At 39.6% G+C, this 18756-nt stretch overlaps 1 protein-coding gene across 3 annotated transcripts in view; it reads left to right on the top strand.

Moving 5' to 3' along the window:
- The window catches only part of ARHGEF12 (Rho guanine nucleotide exchange factor 12), a 98883-nt gene that overhangs the window by 36167 nt on the left and 43960 nt on the right, over positions 1-18756 (top strand). For 2 of the 3 annotated variants that reach the window (XM_082200929.1, XM_082200928.1), the window contains exons 2-5: positions 6150-6173; positions 7473-7561; positions 9851-9907; positions 17304-17402. In XM_082200929.1, coding sequence (XP_082057055.1) covers positions 6150-6173; positions 7473-7561; positions 9851-9907; positions 17304-17402 — 269 coding nt within the window. The remainder of the gene's footprint in view (positions 1-6149; positions 6174-7472; positions 7562-9850; positions 9908-17303; positions 17403-18756) is intronic. The other variant, XM_082200930.1, reaches the window with a different exon arrangement.

Here is an 18756-nt window from a genome sequence, read left to right as displayed (position 1 = left end):
TTTTGTGATTTACCTGTAGGTTAATCTGTTTCATATTCATTTAGTAGTTACTGTTAGGTGTATGCTAGATCATCTCTTATCTCTGTAGTAGTCCTGAATATAGCATATCTCATTCTTATTCTTACCAGAAAAAAGAAAAAAGACTTGCTTTTTAACCAAGGGATGTAAATTGATAGGAGTAAATGCTAAGGAGCTGTGTTTATTTCCCCTTCATTTTTAAGGTCTATGGTTCATTTAATAAATTTGACATATGCTTCTAAAGCAGACCAATAGATCTTTGTCATAAGACACTGCTGACAGGATCTCTGTGCTGAATACTATTGCTTTTTTAAAAATAGAATGAGGGAGTTAAATTGGTAGTTTGTTTTCTGCAGAACATTGCTGAATAACAAACAGAAAACATTCTGAAGATTCGGTTGTATTATCAGCAATACGCCATGTGTGGTGAAGCGGCTGTGTGGGTTTCTGACAGCACGGAGAGTGTTATGGTATCCATCATGCCTATTAATGCATGGATGTTAGATTAGATGTGATGGGCGGAGGATGTTGTGAAACCATTTCCTTGAGGGGAAACTGCTTCAAAGGAAGCAGTATTTTTTCATAGGAGGCAGTGTTCTAGTTACTCCTGTTCTAGGGCACAGCTGTGTAAAAAGGGATGTGCTTGACTAGACAAGGCATTGTGAGCTTTCACCTTTCTCTGAACTTAGTGAGAATTGACAACTCTTTGTGCTGAATAGAATTGGACATTTTAGTTTTCAGAGCTGGTTTTGTCAGCAACGGTTCAGCAGAAATATATGGAAGGGAAGGCTTTGGATTACAGTATTTGCATGTCTTTTGTCTAACCCTAGTGATTTCTCTGTCTCTCAGTCCCAGTCTTGTCTTTAAATGGACAAGTTTTGTGAAGATGATCCAGGACAGATGGAGAAGGGTTGAAGCTTAGTGGTAGGGCACATGTTTTGCATGCAGTTCAGTCCTTGGCATCTTGAGGTAGGAGTGGGTGCAACTCTTGACTGAAAATCTGAATAGCTATTGCCGCTTAGTGTAGACAACACTGAGATTTGATGTTTTGCATGTTCCTAGATAATATGCAAATGTAGAATAGTGTTCCTGTTCATACTGTACTTCTATTAAATATCTTGCAGTATTGTTCTGCTTTTATTTTTGAAACAGGTGTGCCTCATCTATTCTCTATTAAAAAAAATCTTCCATTTAAATATTATTTGTGTACACAATAGCCAATTCAATATATGTGATAAAATATAACAGTAAACTGAGAGGAGAACAGGGTAAATCCATTTACATACAACTTACTTCCCAGGCAGTTTGCAAGCCTATCTTTTTTTTTAAAGTTATTGTTTGGGGTAGCCAAAGCAACATTTTAATCAAATGGGATTCAACTTTTCCTTAAATTGTCACTTTTGGTGATGCAGCTAAATAATAGACTAGACAGAATTTCTTTACCTAAAAATACATACATACTCCAGGTAGGAGAAAAGAACTTGCATAACTTATAATTTTAATTATTTATTTCATAAGATGTATATATCACTTGATTGTAAAAATCCTCAAAGCCGTTTACAAAAAGATAAAACAAGAAACTAAAAAAAAAATCACAACCATACTTTAAAACATACAGCAGTTAAAATACTGAAATAGATTAAAATTACCGTATTTTTCGCTCTATAACACGCACCCGACCATAACACGCACATAGTTTTTAGAGGAGGAAAATCCGTAGGCATGCCACCCGTAGGCATTCCCTCCATAACACGCACAGACATTTCCCCTTACTTTCTAGAAGGAAAAAAGTGAGTGTTATGGTGCAAAAAATACGGTACCTCACTGCTATGCATCAAGCAACATATATATACCCTTTGGCTCACAGGTATTTTGGGATAATGGCCAGATGACTTCTAGGGAAGCATAGTTTGGAATCTCACTAATGTATAGGTTCTGTCTGGTGAGAAGAATACCAGAATGCTCAGATTTATGAGATCTTAATAAAACTGCTGTGTTATGGGCAGTCCATGAAATCTAAGATGTGAAAACATTCTAGTTTACTAACTAGCATTCCTGTTTAGGCACTTACGTTGTGTAACTTACTGGGGAAGAATGATTTCACTTTCTCCTTAGATCCCCCCCCCCCATTTTGGAGATCTGGTAGCTTTTCCTAACATGCCTGTTGGAATCATCACTATGCTAGATCCCAGAGTTGCGCAGGATGTGGCATCAATGCACTCCACTAGGACCGCTGAGCATATATATGGAAAGAGTTGCTACTTAAACCTCAAAACCGAATGCTTTGTGTAAGTGTGGAATATGCATGATGAGTTGTGTAGGGTGGAATTAATACCATGTTTGGAGTATCCTGATTCCAAACTTCTCCCAATATGCTTAAATTAAGGAATGACTTCATTCATTTTAATTCCCGTTGGTAGTGTCAGACGACGGCTGTATTTCTGTGCAGTGAAAATATGGTCTTTAGAAAGCTTTGAGATGGGAAAATTTGGTGTCACGGCACATAACAATACTGTCTTGTGAATACCTTGCCAAATGTAAACTAGTTTTGTTCCACAGGTTCAGTGGGCCTAAAACACTTAGAGTCTTAGATGTAGAATGAACTGCCCCGTGGGAAGTACAGTATTCAGGGCTGGAAATGTTTGATTGTAAAACACCCTTCTTTCTAAACAGGCATAATTTCTGCAGCAGCTAAAACCAATCTTCCAGGCTCTGCTCTGGCTGCAGCTACAGAGCAGCACAATGACCACATTGAGAGTAGCTGGGGAAGCCCTCCTTCCTTGCTGGCTCTGTAAATGCAGCTCTTTCTCTGTGAAAAGCCCTGACATCAGCTATTGGAAAAAATCAGAGGACTTGTGTCATGGAACAGTGCTGTGGAACTTGCTTGAGCAGGGTCTGAATGGCTGGACTGTGGCTGAAACTTAAGTAGCAAGACTTTTACACTTCCACCCCCTCTATCTTCAGCCTTTCTCTAACCCTCTTGCTGAGACAGATATTAATCTATATGCTTGAAGCCTGGCTTGGAACAAGAGCAGCACTGTACTTTGTTGCTGGCAATATATGTAAAATAAAAATGCACCTTGCTGTTTGAGGCTGATGAGAAGCTTTGGAATCTCTTAAGTGTTTGAGTGGGTTGCAGAGGAATTGGGTGGGAATGTGAGAAGCAGACTTTGAACACAGCATCCAGGGTTGCACCATGGTGGCTCTGGCTTTTAGTTTTTCCTGAAGTGGCACAGTCTCATCATGGGATGCACATATAGGGCAGAAACAGTAGCCTGATGCATTGATTTCCCAATCGAGCTTAAAGCCCATACTTAGATTTAGTGAGCACAGCAACCTCTTAAAACAATGGCTACTCTTAACTTTCTCTATCAATCTTAGATATTGCATTTTGCCAATAAGCCCACAGGGCAGTTGCATCAACAAATTAAAATACAATGAAAACTATTTCATAACTCTAAGGCACATTAGGAAAAGGCAGCATTAAATTATTTTTCACTTCCATATGAATCCCAACTGTGTGAGATCAGCTATCAAATCTTTATCCCACCCCTCCTCCAAAAGCCTGCAAAAAGCAATGTTTATTAACCTGTTTTCTGAAAAATATGTATAATGAAGAGGCTGGGTACATCTCAGTGGGGAGGAAGTTGCACAGATGTGGAACCACCACAAAAAATGTCTTTTTCTAGGGGCCTGTACTATGTATTTTGTACTGTGCAGAGACCACTAGGCCAGTCTCTTCTGCACATCCAAATGCACAGGCAGGTTATATGGAAACAGGTGTTCTCTTAGATATTTGGGCCCAGGCTTTTAAGGGATTTATGCAAGTGTAAGCACCTTGAATTGGACCCAGAACACAATTGGCAACCGACAGAGCTGCTGTAAAATGTGGTTTATGTGTGTTTGACCTGCTGTCACCATCATGATCCTAGCTTCCGCAGATTGGCATCCTTGCATTTTCTGGATTGTTTCCATGGGCAACCCCATGTACTGCATATTGCAACAGTTCAACCTGGAGTTTACCAGAGCATGGTGACTAGCCAGGCTGCCCTGTGCAGAAATTTTCACTGTAGCATATAATTGGAAAAAATATTATGAACTGGTTGGTTGTCTGCCTGTTGCCATAGTATCTAGTTGTTTATTTTAAAAACTAAGCCACATTGGCCACATGTCTCTTGGTATTCAAATTAAAAATGAATAGTACATACAAAAAAATTATTAAGACATTTACTGTATTTATATTTAGACATGCCTACTACTGAATTTGATAACACTGTGAAATCTGAAATTGGATGTTATAACTTGCCTCAAGTTCTGAGTTCCTTAAATCATGAAGCTTTAATGTTATTGCATTGAAGGTGGAGACTAGAAGTGTTTGTAGAACAGCCAGAAATCTAAAGCAAATAATACTGTGCATCATTTTCTCATGAGTCACTTTTTGGCTGTGTCTGCTGTCCTATTCTTCTACTAAAAATGTTTTTGTTAGGTTATGTACGTGAAATTTGGGAGCAACTCTGGCAGTGTATATCAGCTGCTCATTCTCCTGGCCAGAGCTTTTCAAACTTTTCATGTTGGTGACACAATTTTGTAACATCCATCATTTTGTGACACATTAAATCAGTTTTACTAGGAAACCAGAGGTTGAACTAACCCATTTCCAGCCCCAGGAGGAGAGCAGGGAGCATTCACTTGACACACCTACATGCTGCAGCCGACACACTAATGTGTCACGACATAATTTGGAAAGCTCTGTCCTACGCCGACAGGTTTTCTCCAGTCTGTGTCATACAAATCCTGTTGTCATCATTGGAACTGTAGTATAGCGGTTTCTTTAAGAATTGTGTTTCTCTCACCTAAACCCAAAGCAATGCTTTAGTGAGAGCAGGAAGTATGAAACTGACTAGCTGCTTTATATGTAGTATCTGGAGAAACAGCAGAAGTGTAATCACTGAATGTAAATCTAAAAAAACTCAAACCTAAATTGAATCTTATCGCTGTAGTTTGCACCTGTACTATACACAGTTCTGCCAGAATAATCCATATGGGGTTGATATATTAGTAAAAATGAATGTCTTCAGCAGACTTGCATGTGCTGTGAATGTTATATAAGTGGACTGAGAAGAAGAAACTTTGCATAACTAAATCTTTCTATTTTGTTTAATGGACATATTAAAATCATATTTGGTTTAATATGCGTTGTTCTACGCTTTGTGGAATATCTCAGAGATTACTGAATTATCCTTTTTAAGGAAGGGGGTCAGAGTCTAGCTTGACTATTTTCATTAAGTGAGCACTAAATAAAAGAATTTTATACTGGAAGGTATAAATGAGACATTATTAGATTCTACTTTTCAGTGAATGAGCTGAATATGTGAAGGATTGTGTGAGGTTTCCCTGTGATCAAGACTTGCTGGCTGCCTTGCCTCCATATCCCTTCTCTCTCTCTCTCTCTCTCTCTCTCTCTCTCTCTCTCTCTCTCTCTCTCTGTGTGTGTGTGTGTGTGTGTGTGTGTGTAGAACGAGAGACTGGGATAGCTGGCCTGCAGCCCAGGAGCTTCCGGGAATCTATCACAGAATCCCTTTGGAACAGTTCTCCCCTTGACATATGCAACATTGTTTGGTGACTGGCATTCTCATGTAAGAAAGACTGAGGCTATGGGAGATAAGCTTGGAGTTTATTCTCCCAGAACTGCATTTTGGAGTGTTTACGTCCTCAGGCTTCTGAACAAATCTGCCCTGGTTAACGGCAGATGCTTTGCTGCAGCATGGGGGTTGGGATATTATAGAGAAATGTCAACGGTTTAAAACAGCTGCTTTGCTGTGCAGTAATGTCGTATAGCTTGAGCCACCTTTATGAAGGTAGATGTATATAGAATGAAGTGAGTTGCCCTACAGATTTACTTGGTGTGCAACAAGTACTTACACACCTTTCTAACTGGTGTTTTTAATAGTAGTAGTCAAAATATATAGTTGCTAAAAGTAATTACGCCAAGCTCTGTGAGGTTACTTTGAGGTTTGTGTGTGGTGAGAAGCAACAAAGGAATGATAGAGCTATGCTAGAATTCTTATTCGTGTGATTCTTAAATGTCTAACCATTCTACGCTAATTTTTATTTTATTTTTTATATTTCAGGTTTCCCCTCAAAAAACCTACAAGGTGAGTGTTTGAGAATTTGATTACTTACATGCTACCTACAATATTCTCTTCATAATCAAGATAATATTGGCAGACTACCATACTTGCGCAGACAAGTGAGCTCTTGGATCCAGCTCGGTGCTTGTGTGTGCTTAAGAGTTCCAAGGGTTATTTACGTATCAGAGATGGATCTGCAACTGCATGAAGTTGGCTTTTCTTAGGCACACATTGCCTCCCTATGTACAGGCAACTCCCCATTTTTGTGCAGTCTACTTGCACGTGACCGTGCACACATATGATGTTGGGGACCTGAAAATGGGGAGCATCCTAGAGAGTCCTAGTGACTTGCAAGAAGATCCTCACCAGAACCCGAAGAGGATGTTCTGTTTGGTCTCCTTGTGAGCTGGAAGCACAGCAGGGATTTATTTAGGGTGCTAAGCCTTCCTACCTAACAGCTGATATGTGGGGTAGCGCAGTGGCCACTACTGTTTCCCTGCACATTAGCTGAGAAAGCCCCGCTGCCCCTCTGGTTTATGCAGGGGTGTGTGTCTCTGCATGAGCTGGAGGGGCAGCAGGGCTTTGTTGAGCTGTTAGGTGGAAATGTTGAATAGCCTCAACAGATCCCCACTGCCCCTCAAGCTTGCCAGGAGACATCCTCTTTGGGCTCGGGGGGGGGTGTCTCCTCACAAGCTACTAGGATTCTCCAGGGTGTTCCCCATTTATGCACATTTCACCGATCTGTGTGGAAGCACGGAACGTACCCCCAGCATAAATGGAGAGTTGGTTGTATCAATAATGTGGAAAGCCCAGCACTTGTTAGTGTAGGGCTAGGAATCAGTCAGAGTTTTTCCATGCAGAAAACTTCGGCACAAAATTGACATCCTCCCCCACCCCACCCCAGTTTATCTTCGGGTTTGTGTCTCTTGTGACTTCTTGCACTGGAAGGCAGGAATTAGGCACGTCTTCCCTGTCTTCAAGTGCTGTAGAACAAAATGACTGAGATTACCATAGCTGTGGCCATTTACAGAAGACAAACTTGAAAGTAAATAGAATGTGGTCAACTTCATACCCTCAGTTGGGTATTGCAACTTCACAACTTCAGCTCAGCTTTATATAAAACCTTTAATTTTTTAAATAATATTCTCTGCAGATTTAGACAGCAGAATAGAAGTAGCAGCAAAATTTTACTCCTTTACTAGATACATGTGAGGAGCTGTGCAGATTTCTTAAATTCTGCAGGGTCATTTTGGTGTTTATGATTTTATAGTATCTGTTGTCTTGGTTGATCCTCCATCTTTGCTTCTTTTTGTTTTGCTTCAGACATGGCAGCATTCTGAGCAGAGAGTCTCCAGCAGACAAGAAGCAGAAGGTTGAACGCTGCGTCAGTGCCCAGGACTTCGACCCTACAGGTAGATTCCTCATAGCCTCCCACACAACTCATTGCTTCACAACAAAGAGCTTTTAGAGTGAAAAAGTGACCTAACTTTTTCCATAGTGTAACATTAAGAAGCTATTGCTGTCTTTCTTTTTCACAGTGATTGCAGAATTTTAGATAGCCCCTTTTCACAAGTTGAATTCCCCAATGTTATTAATTGTTGTGTTCTTCAGTTATGTAGATAACGACTCCAGTAGTGATAGGTGGGTGAGTGGTGGTGGCAGAATCTTTGGCCAAAGCAAATATGATGGACTTCTGTTGTTACCTGTTCGGTTTGATTTGATTTCTTTTATTTTAAGCCTATTTGGAGAGAAAGGGCTATTGGTGGAGCACACATATTCTAGTGGAAGAGGTGTTTTGAAACCTTGGAACCAAGCTATTTGAACTATGTATTTGAACTATGTATTGGATCTCCAAACATTTCTGTTTTTGAATAAGTCTTCTGTGGCAGCATTTTTTTAATTGGACCAGTGGTCTCCTCCAGCACTGCTTCTATACTCAAAATTGTGGCTGCGTTTTGGAAACACTAGAAGATCCAGTTGCACATCCTATGTCATTTATCCCTAAGGCTTTAGGAAACAATTATTTAAAGCAGCTGCAGCCCGTAACTATGCAGGTGCCAGTCTTGCTGATTTGGCACAACTGCAAGCTGCATGGGGATTATGCTGATCTGCGAGCATATTTCTGCAATGCAAAGGAGCAGACCATCGCCAAAATGGGTATTACTGAGGGTTTTGTTGTACAAAATCCTGCACAACTTTGCATCTCTTATCCCACTTCACCTATTTTTAGGACAACATTATTAAACCACCAGTATTTGGGGACCTCCCTTTGGTAGGTTTTATAGCTATTTTTTAATAATCTAAAGCTGACTGCAGCACATGACTGGTCTAGATAAATTATTGGTTACACTTAAGGTTATTCTTTGTCTGTGGAGCGAATTTTAAACATCATCACTTGGCTTTGTGACCTGAAGAACTTCTTTTCAGTCTCCTGAGTGAAGTTGTACTTTCTCATTTTGTATTTTTATAAACCTTTAACTGGACATGGCTATTCACTTTCTTTCTTTTTCCCTATACTTGTAGACCATCTATGTTGCATTCAGAGTCTATTGCTGTCTTGGAAATTAGTCTGCATGTGGAGGTTCCACCCACCCCAACCTACTAACCCAGTGACTGCTGTGTGCTCCTAACTGTATGACTGGCTTGCGGGTGAGCCTCTTGGCCCCATGTGTTGTGTTGCTTCTTGTCTGTGCACCATACTGTTTAGCCTGTTATTTCCCCAAATCATGCAGCAGGTAAGAGGTGACTCTGAAGGTTGCAGAATGTGATATGCAAAGATAGGTCAATCATCTTCATGCTGGCTGGGTTCAAGCATGTTGGGCTTGAATTTTGGAGAGCAGGATTCATTGTCTAGTTAAGCTGTGGTCTATGCTGGGTTGCTATAATTGTAAATATAATCATTATTTATTTATTTATTTATTTATTTATTTATTTATATAATAACTTATTTCCCCTTTTGTAAAATTGAAACAGTTGTAACCTATTTCACTGTTTGTTTACGAGGGTGAGTGAAAATAGAAATATCTATCCATTACTTCATTTGCCCTGCTTAAAACTACTTATTTGTCACAGGAAGGACGTACTGCCCATTTTTATGTTACAAGCTCATCCCATTTCTAAGAGTGTGGGCTGGTACCAGTTCTTTTTTTGTGAAAGTATAACATGTAAATTTGCATCCATAACATTCTGATCGTAGGTGTTCAAGATTCTTTCACCTTTGTATCCTAAGTTGTAGTGATGATCTGTTCCGACTGCCATGAAACATTATGTGATTCTAGCTTAAATAGGGAACTTGGGTAGCAGGGCTGGAACAAAAATATTTCACAGACAGTTAGATTCAAAACTTGATGCCATTCCCCAGAGTGGTGGGAGCAGCCCGTTTATTATATGGTGTTTTTATAGAGTAGGGCCTGGATGTTGATCATATTAAATACAATTCAGTAGTTGATATAGAAAAGAGAGAGCTGGATTGTGTTAACATTTTCTTCCTTACAAGAACCTTACAGTGTGATGTTACCTGTATTGTTCAAACCTCTGGTATTCACATTCTGATTTCAAAATGTTATCACCTCTGTGTTGCTCATACCTTGTTCGTGTTTTGCATGCATTAACCCAATTATACAAATCATTCTGACTTTTATGAATTTTTTTTCATGTTGGTCTCCATATTTCCTATATCTTTTTCTCCTGCTTTCGTGCAGATAGCTCCTCCAGGAAGACAAAGTGTAGCTCGGAGGAGAGTAGATCCGAGACGTATGGTAAGCTGAAGCAGCCACTGCAGCCTTGTGCCTTTGTTCAGTGTGCTCTGTGCTGTTGTTCTGTGTGCCCAAGGCCTCTGCCCTTTACCTGACATGCATGGCTTATTCTGCAGCAGGGAAAAGGACTGAGCTTTTTAATGTGGCTGCTGTGTGCAAGCTTTTGGCAGATGGACACTAACTCGCGTAGTAAAAGCCAGATGTCTTTTATTTTGTCTTCCATTTCCTAATAGGAATCCTTTTTAGGGGTTGGAATATTTAGGAATCAGTGTCAGCTAATAGCAGCTTAGGGACGCGGGTGGCGCTGTGGTCTAAACCACTGAGCCTTGGGCTTGCCGATCAAAAGGTTGATGGTTTGAATCCCTGCAACGGGGTGAGCTCCTGTTGCTCGGCACCAGCTCCTGCCAACCTAGCAGTTCAAAAGCACCCCAAAAAGTGCAAGTAGATTAATAGGTACCGCTCCAGCAGGAAGGTAAACTGCATCTCTGTGCGCTGCTCTGGTGTTGGTGTTCCGTTGCACCAGAAGCGGCTTAGTCATGCTGGCCACATGACCCGGAAAAACTGTGGAGCGGAAAAACACCAGCTCCCTCGGCCTGTAAAGCGAGATGAGCACTGCAACCCTAAAGTCATTCGCAACTGGACTTAACTGTCAGGGGTCCCTTTACCTTTACCTAATAGCAGCTTAAAGGTTTGTGAATAGGTTGAGTTACAGACCATACAGGATATGGTACTGATATGGATGTATTTGCATTTTGTTTGAAGGAAATTACAGTCATTTCACTTTCCAACTGTTTGGGCATCTCTTGCTGAATTTTCCTTAGAGAAATGGATATTCTTACCATACCTAAGATTGACAGCTAATTGCATAGAACCATTAGAACAGCATGGGTAGTTTTGTAACTGAAAATATTAAAACTCCAGTTAACCTTATAATAGGCATGCTCCACATCAGGTATAATTTCTACCCCTTAATTTCTGTTCTGCTACTTGTCTTGTGAATAAACAGACCTTTTAGAAATGGGTAAATCCAAAACTGTTAAGATTCTTTAATACAGTATCAGTGTTCCTACCTCTTTCCTTGCCTAGATTCCACCACCTCCTTATATGTATGTTGGCACAAAACCTTCTGAACTCTGTATAATCACTTGTTACCCTGTGTCACTGTTGGTTTTTTAGCACTTGAATTCTTTTCAAAGCCATTTCTTTCTAGATAAGTTGTTTCAGTTTCTAGCTTTAATGCACTTTGGAAGAAATCTCATGCTTTCTCTAGAAAAATAACAAATTAAAGGGTCCAGTCTTGTTATGATTTATGTACTGGTTTGCTGAACTAATTCTTCAATGCTGCAGAATTGTCCTCATCAGTTTTGCTGTGCTGAACTGCTCTGTGGGATGGAATGGACAGTGAGGCATGGTTTTTGTTATTCGTTCCAAACAATGCATATGCAAACTCTCCACAGCTAATTTATTCTTGTGTGGTTCCTTATAAAGGAATTAAAGTAGCATCCATAGTGGTAGCTGCAGAACCCTCTAAAGCAGTGGTTCCCAGTTTGCTATGTACTGTGGACCCCCTGTTTTTCAAAATACAAGCCAAGGACCCCCTACTTTTGAAAATTCTGATATCACTATGGTAGTTTTTGTTATGTGAATGACACCACAGACCCCTTGGGTAGATTGTGCAGACCCCCTGGGTTCACAGACCCCCATTTGGAAACTACTGCTCTAAAGCAACCTTGGCCAACCTGGTGCCCTCCAGAGTTTTGGACTGCAATTTGCGTTGGCCTTATCCAACATGGCCCTAACAAATAGCTTGTACTTCTCTTTGAAGTACTGTAGAAGAGCTGACTATATTGATGTAATCTCCTTTGGGAGAGGTTTCCCCCCCTCCCCTGCAGCTATTTGCATATCCTTCTGCTATGTACAAAAAGGGGGAATAACAATATTGCTACCTTAGAGGTCAGAAGAAATCCCAGTGCTAGTTGTATTGAATACTGGTCTAAGTATCATTCAAAACTTCAGTAGTGGAAACTTTCCACTGCCATCAGTTTTTCTGTGAAGTAACCAATTAATCTGTCTTGATTACAGGAAATGTGTTGTGTGCCTTTTGGGATCCATCTTAAATTTAGTTTCCCTGCCTTTACTGTGTGCCTTGGCTTTTCATGAATGTATAGTGAAACATGATTTCCTAACCCAAACCTTTCTGCTTCCTCTCATACTTCCTGCAGAAACTCTGTCTTTGGTTAGGATTTATCTGTGTGGCTCCCATTCCTTTCCTTTATTTTGCTGTGCTGGCTCTCTTCCTCCCCTCCCCCTCTTCCTGCTGGTGGTGTAATTTGTGTGGAAAAGTTTGCAATATTTGTTTTGGATGGGGTCAAGTTATTTAAGAGCCTGCAAGTGGAGAATGCTATGCTTTATACGACTGCAGCCTATTTTGCTTGTCTTTGGATATTACTGAGGAAATGTCTTGAACAGGTAAAATTGATTAGAGGTGTTGCAGTTACCCTTTTAAGGTGAGAGCTGTTGAGATGCCTGTTTTGAATGAGAGATAAGTTCACAATCCTTGATTGCTTATGAAATGAGATATAACATAAAACATAAACAGGGACTGTGGTTTTAAACTCCTGGATAATACAATATGTGTTTTGCATTCTACTTTTTAAATATCACCAGTTTCTCATATATTCAGCTGATAAAGACTAAACATTCCCCCCCCCCCTATTTTGGAGAAATAGCTCCATAGCAGAGTTTGGTACCTTCACATTGAATCTCTGTGTTGTGGTGACTATTGCTGTGGTCTGTTTCTCAATACCGGTAATTTCAGACATTTAAGAGGTTCAAGGAATGAGTATTGATATCAGGTTCTTTGCATAAATTGTAGTTTTTGTTCCAGGAAAGCTTAGCCAACTCATGTTCATGGCAGATAATTTGGAGGTTGAGGATGACTCAATTAGACTTTGTTGACCCTCCCCTGAACAATATTCTTTGTTCAGCTTTATGAATTTTTGCAAAACATTTGTACTACGTAAAACTAAATCTGAGATTCTTAGTCCTAAAATCTTTTTCTATATTTTTTGGGGGGATGGGGAGCTTACATGTCTATATTTTATAATGCCATTTTTTTTCCTGTGGCCTAAATGGATGCTAAAGGAGTCTATATATATTGTACTGCTCCTTTCCTTCATTTTACGCCTTCTACGTCCTTGCAGTTGTAGCAAGAACAAGGAGCAAAAATGATCATGGATGCTGCCAGCTGTGTTACATCCATAACAATAACTTGAGCATAATAACAGCAGGGCTGACTGCTCAATGCCCACAAACTGATGATAGCTGTTACTAAAGTGGGGGGTGGAGTGGCGGAATAGGTTTATTTTGTACCAGATACCATAAGTAAAGGAGTGCTGTGTTGATTTTTTAAAAAAAATTACTGTGTCATCATTGGAAGAGAAGTTTAAGCGAATGCGCACAGGGTATGGATCTGTCTGACCTCTGCAATGGAAAGTTAAAATTTGTAATTGGGAAGAGTTTTACTAGGAAAGTAAAAACCAAAAAACTGTCATGCAATTTTTGAATGAAGTGGCACGTCCTGTAAATCCTGCTCTTTCCTTCCCTTTGGCATTGTATTTTGAAATGAGACTTAGATATACTAATCATATTAAAGAATTGGAGATGAGGAGAAGAAAGTGGTGTCTTGTGCCATAAATGCAGGATACCACCTCTCTTTCAGTTGTGTCCTGGGAAACTTCACATATTACCTTGGCAGTGTGGTTGGACCAATAACTCAAACCACATCAGCATGCCTCCAGGCAATTGCCTCTTAGGTAAAACAATGCATAAGTTTGAACCTTTTTTTATAATCCTCAGAATTTTTATGGGAGGCTTTTTTTTGCATTATCAAAATGGGACCAAACCTCATGGATGCCACTTCGCTCACCTGTACGGTGAGGTCCATATACTGTTTGCTTCCTAGAGTAATAACAATAGCTTAATAGATGTTTGAAGCAAGTCCTATAACTATTGTATGTATGTATGTATGTATGTATGTATGAATGAATAAATAAATAAGTTGAGCACTGGAAAAATGGAATTGATTGAGTTCTACAAGTAGTGTGTGAGCTATTGCTACTGTAATAATAAGCTCAGAATGCTTGACATATTTCTACTGAAATAATTAGTTCAGAATGCTGTAATACTGTTGAGTTGTTGCTTCTGTACAGGGCTATGCTTTTGGTTTTGCTTCTTCTCACCTATCCCATGTGTCATTGTACAGATAGCCCGTTGTACTGATAGAAATGTTGGTATTTATTTACTGAACGCTTGAATTTTGATTTATTGTTACATGATTCTTATGTCAAGCCAGTTGGCCAATTACCTGAAACAGAATTTTACCTCAGGATTTTTATTCCCCCAACCCCCGCTGCAAGAAAATAGCTGGACTAATGGCCTGACTTGGTTATAGGGCTGCTTCCTACATGTACTGCAGCATTTAAAAGACAAGCAACAAATATCCAAGGAAAAAGCAATCTGTAAAAACAGTACTTTTAAAAAAAAATATCATTTTCATTTATATACATTACAATTATTCGACAAAAATTCTAACATTTCAAACTTTGTTGTTTTTTTTAATAAAATTTTTATTGGTTTTACAAAGTTTTTAAATAACGAACAAACACTTAAAAAGACAAACATACACGTATAGTTTCATAACATATTTTCATAAGCCTCTTTTCTTGGACTTCCCCTTCCCCCCCCTTTCTGCATCCCAATGTCCATAATTTTTAGCAACTCCCAATTGTTACTTCCACCCTCTGTCATCTTATTCCTCTCTATATTCTGACCTTATATCACTGTATCCCTTTATTTCTAAAAACCACAACACTTTAACATTCATTAAGTTTATAATAGTCCTTAAGATAGCTTTTAAATTTTCTCCAATCTTCTTCCACCGTCTCCTTTCGTTGGTCACGGATTCTGCCTGTCATCTCAGCCAATGTCATATAGTCCATCACTTTCATCTGCCATTCTTCCAGAGTGGGTAGATCTTGTGTCTTCCAATACTTCGCGATGAGTATTCTTGCTGCTGTTGTAGCATACATAAAAAAAGCTCTATCCCTTTTTAACACCAATTGGCCGACAATGCCCAAGAGAAAGGCCTCTGGCTTTTTAGGAAAAGTACATTTAAGTACCTTTTTCATTTCATTATAGATCATTTCCCAGAAAGCCTTAATCTTCGGGCACGTCCACCAGAGGTGGTAGAAGGTGCCTTCAGTCTCTCTACATTTCCAACATTTATTATCGGGCAAATGATAAATTCTTGCCAGCTTGACTGGAGTCATGTACCATCTGTAAACCATTTTCATAATATTTTCCTTTAAGGCATTACATGCCGTGAATTTAATACCAGTGTTCCATAACCATTCCCAGTCAGCTGCCATGATATTGTGCCCAACATCCTGTGCCCACTTAATCATAGCCGATTTGACTGTTTCGTCCTGTGTACTCCATTTCAGCAACAAGTTATACATTCTGGATAAATTCTTAGTATTGGGTTCTAGTAACTCAGTTTCTAGTTTTGATTTTTCCACCTGGAAGCCAATTTTCCTATCCTGTTTAAAAAACTCCATTATTTGACGATATTGAAACCAATTTTGTACTTTATGTTTCAATTTCTCCTGGCTTTGTAGTTTAAACTTATCTCCATCCTGTTCCAAAATTTCCCAATACTTCGGCCATCCGACCTCCATATTGAGTTTCTTCACTGCTTTAGCCTCCACTGGTGACACCCATCTAGGGGTTTTGTTTTCCAACAAATCTTTATATCTTATCCAAACATTATATAGTGCTTTTCTAACAATATGATTTCTAAAGATACTATTAACTTTGTCATACCATAGATATGGTAGACATGGTATGACTAACATTTCAAACTTTGACTCCCTTCCCCCTCTTTCTGTGGTTCTTTGCATTTATTTTCATCATTTCCTGCATATCTTAACTTACTCTTTTATTCATCTATCCTCATAAATATCTCATATACATTTTTGAAGCTGCAGGTTGTAAAAACAATATTTAAGAGAAGTTGGGAAGATGAATAAAGGATTTTCTACGAGGCAAAGCTTTAATGTTGCTTGCTACTTGCTTGTGCAATCTACTTTTGGTTGAAAAGCAATGGGAAACTCTCAGCTGATTCTGATAAATCTGGATTGCATCCAGTATGATTAAAGTTTTATACAGAACTTCAGATGTATAACCAGAAAGATAAAAATCTGTGTGCCTAGAGAATGTGTTGCTAGCCCATTCATTTACTTGCATGGAATTCCAAGTCACCTATGGAGTTCAGGTGAATCGTGAAATAAAATACTATATTCAGTGCCACCACTTGACAGACATTCATTCTGGCCTTCATTTGTCAAACTATTTGGCAGTTGGCTGGAGAAGAGGGGAACCTCTCCCCACCCTCTGCAATCAGCCTAGAAATGGAGACTAATTACAGATAGGCCAGTCAGTGAGTTCTGTGGCTTTATTTAAAAGGTTAATTTTACATTACAGCTTTTAATACTTTACCAGGCTATTTTTGTTTACAAAAGGTACGCTTTTAGTGTGTGGTTTGTTCAGCCCATCTGAATATCTGGAGTGGGGTTATCCATTCTGCTTTTCTCCAGATGTTGTGAATTGCAGATCCCATCAGCCTAAACCAGCATGGCCAACGGTCAAGGTTGTTGAGAGTCGTATCCTCCATATGTTTTGGACTACCATTCCCACTTCGTATCAAATTTGGTAGCTTTTGGTGGCCATTTCCCTGATATTGGGATGCTCTCCTTGAAATGTACAAACCTGAGGACGGTGAGCCTGTGCACAGCTTTAGCAAGTGAAGCAGTTTTTATGGCAACTGTAGGTGCTATATAGAAAACATTGGAAAGAGAACAAGTGTGCAGAATCATTAAGTAGCCTGTTAACTTGGAAATGCAGGAAAAAACAGCATAAATGTAAGAAACTGCAGAAAGAGGGGAGGGGAGTCAAAATATGATGTGGAATAATTCAAATTTATGTTTTGTGTTTGTTGTAAAATGAAAAGTATAATTTATTTATTTTCATAAAAAGAATCATTAAGTAGCCCTGTTCTCTAAAGGTTATTGTTAGCTGACGATGTGGCTGATGTGCCAGTGTACTTTACCTTTCTTTCCTATACCTCTGTGTCATGCAATCAATGTTGTAAGCATGGCCAACCTGCTGTAGTAATTACCTTGCTTATGACCTGCTCTCCCATTGTTGGTTCTTTCCTCCTTCCATGTCCACCCTGCAGCTTCCCTTTTGCACACATTCTGTAGGTTGCAATTATGGCTTACCAAAATGAGGTTCTGGCTTGATGCCTATATTGTGTCTCTTTCATTTTTTTCTTATGCAGGTCTTGTCCAGCGTTGTGTTATTATCCAGCGAGATGAAAACGGATTTGGGCTGACCGTCAGTGGAGACAATCCTGTCTTTGTGCAGTCCGTCAAAGAAGGTGACGATGCTTGTTCAGGGCAATTCCATGTATTACAGTTGTAGTGAACACGTGTGTGTCTGCTTGTACCAGGCATAGGCAAACTCCGGCCCTCCAGATGTTTGGGACTACAATTCCTATCATCCCTGACCACTGGTCCTGTTAGCTAGAGATGATGGGAATTGTAGTCTCAAACATCTGGAGGGCTGGAGTTTGCCTATGCCTGACTTTTACCTTGTAGTGTGAAACATGAATATGCATGTTTCACATTACAATGCATTCAGAAACATGGCAAAGAGAGCTTCCATTGACCCTTGTTATTAGCAGTTTATTTTTGTAGTGTACAGGTAAAATGAACATTATTGTTTTGTTTCACATTACAGATGTGCAAATAGGTCAAATATTGTAATGTGTATCCACTAAAATTCTAACATGCAAAAGGGCACTAAGTTTTCATATGAATTTTTGTGTTTGAGGAACAATACTCATGTAGAAAATAGCATTCTGTGTATTTCGGTTGTGAATTCTGTATGTGTGTGTGTGTGTGTGTGTGTGTATAAAAAGGGCAAGCATAGAAAAAGAGGATGTTCCACATTCAACATGCAGTATATAGAATTTGTATTTGGGTATTCTGCCAAGTATATAAATCTCTTATGAAGTGATCATAAGTATGCTAGAGACAAAAATACAGTCCAGTAGTTAGTCTGTAGTCGATAGAGGCCTACATGAGGATAAAGCCTTGCTTTATTGCGTATTGGGAGACTAGTGCAACTCTAGAGACTGAATTGAAAGAAGTGCTTTATTGTCTTTGCTATGAAGGAAAGGAAGGATTGGTTGCTCTACTTGCAACCAATCACATTAGTTTCCTAGAATATATAGGCTCTTGGAATGGTAGGTTGCAAAGGCAGAATAAAGGCAGAATAAAGACTTGGACGCAGCTGCATGGTAACCTCCCACATTGTGTATTTTGGCCCAAAACAGAAGCAGGTAGGGAGGTAGGTAGACAAGTGGACTGTCCTTTTCCTCCTTATGAAATCCAGCAAAGCAGGTTTTGTGGCTTGGCTCATGCTGGTGATGGTCTGGCATGGTCTGCAGTAGGGGACAACATGTGCCATTGGAACAGCATACATCAGGCATGTCCAAAGTCCATTTTGGGGGACTAATCCGGCCCTCCCGTCGTTTAAATCCAGCCCCTGCGGCAGTTTATTTCCTGGGGTAAAATCCTAAAAAAACCTCAACAACTCCAATCATAAATGAAGCTCAGCAACTCCAACCCTTAAAAAAGCTCAACAACTTTGGTTGGCCCTTTGGTCGGCCTTCATGGCCCTTCACTTCATCAAATCTGGCCCTCTTTGAAAAAAGTTTCGACACCACT

This window comes from Podarcis vaucheri (assembly GCF_965113315.1).
Source record: "Podarcis vaucheri genome assembly, chromosome: 15".
Lineage (NCBI taxonomy): Eukaryota > Metazoa > Chordata > Lepidosauria > Squamata > Lacertidae > Podarcis > Podarcis vaucheri.
Note: the sequence above shows the minus strand (reverse complement) of the source record. Positions and strands in the feature narration are given on the sequence as shown.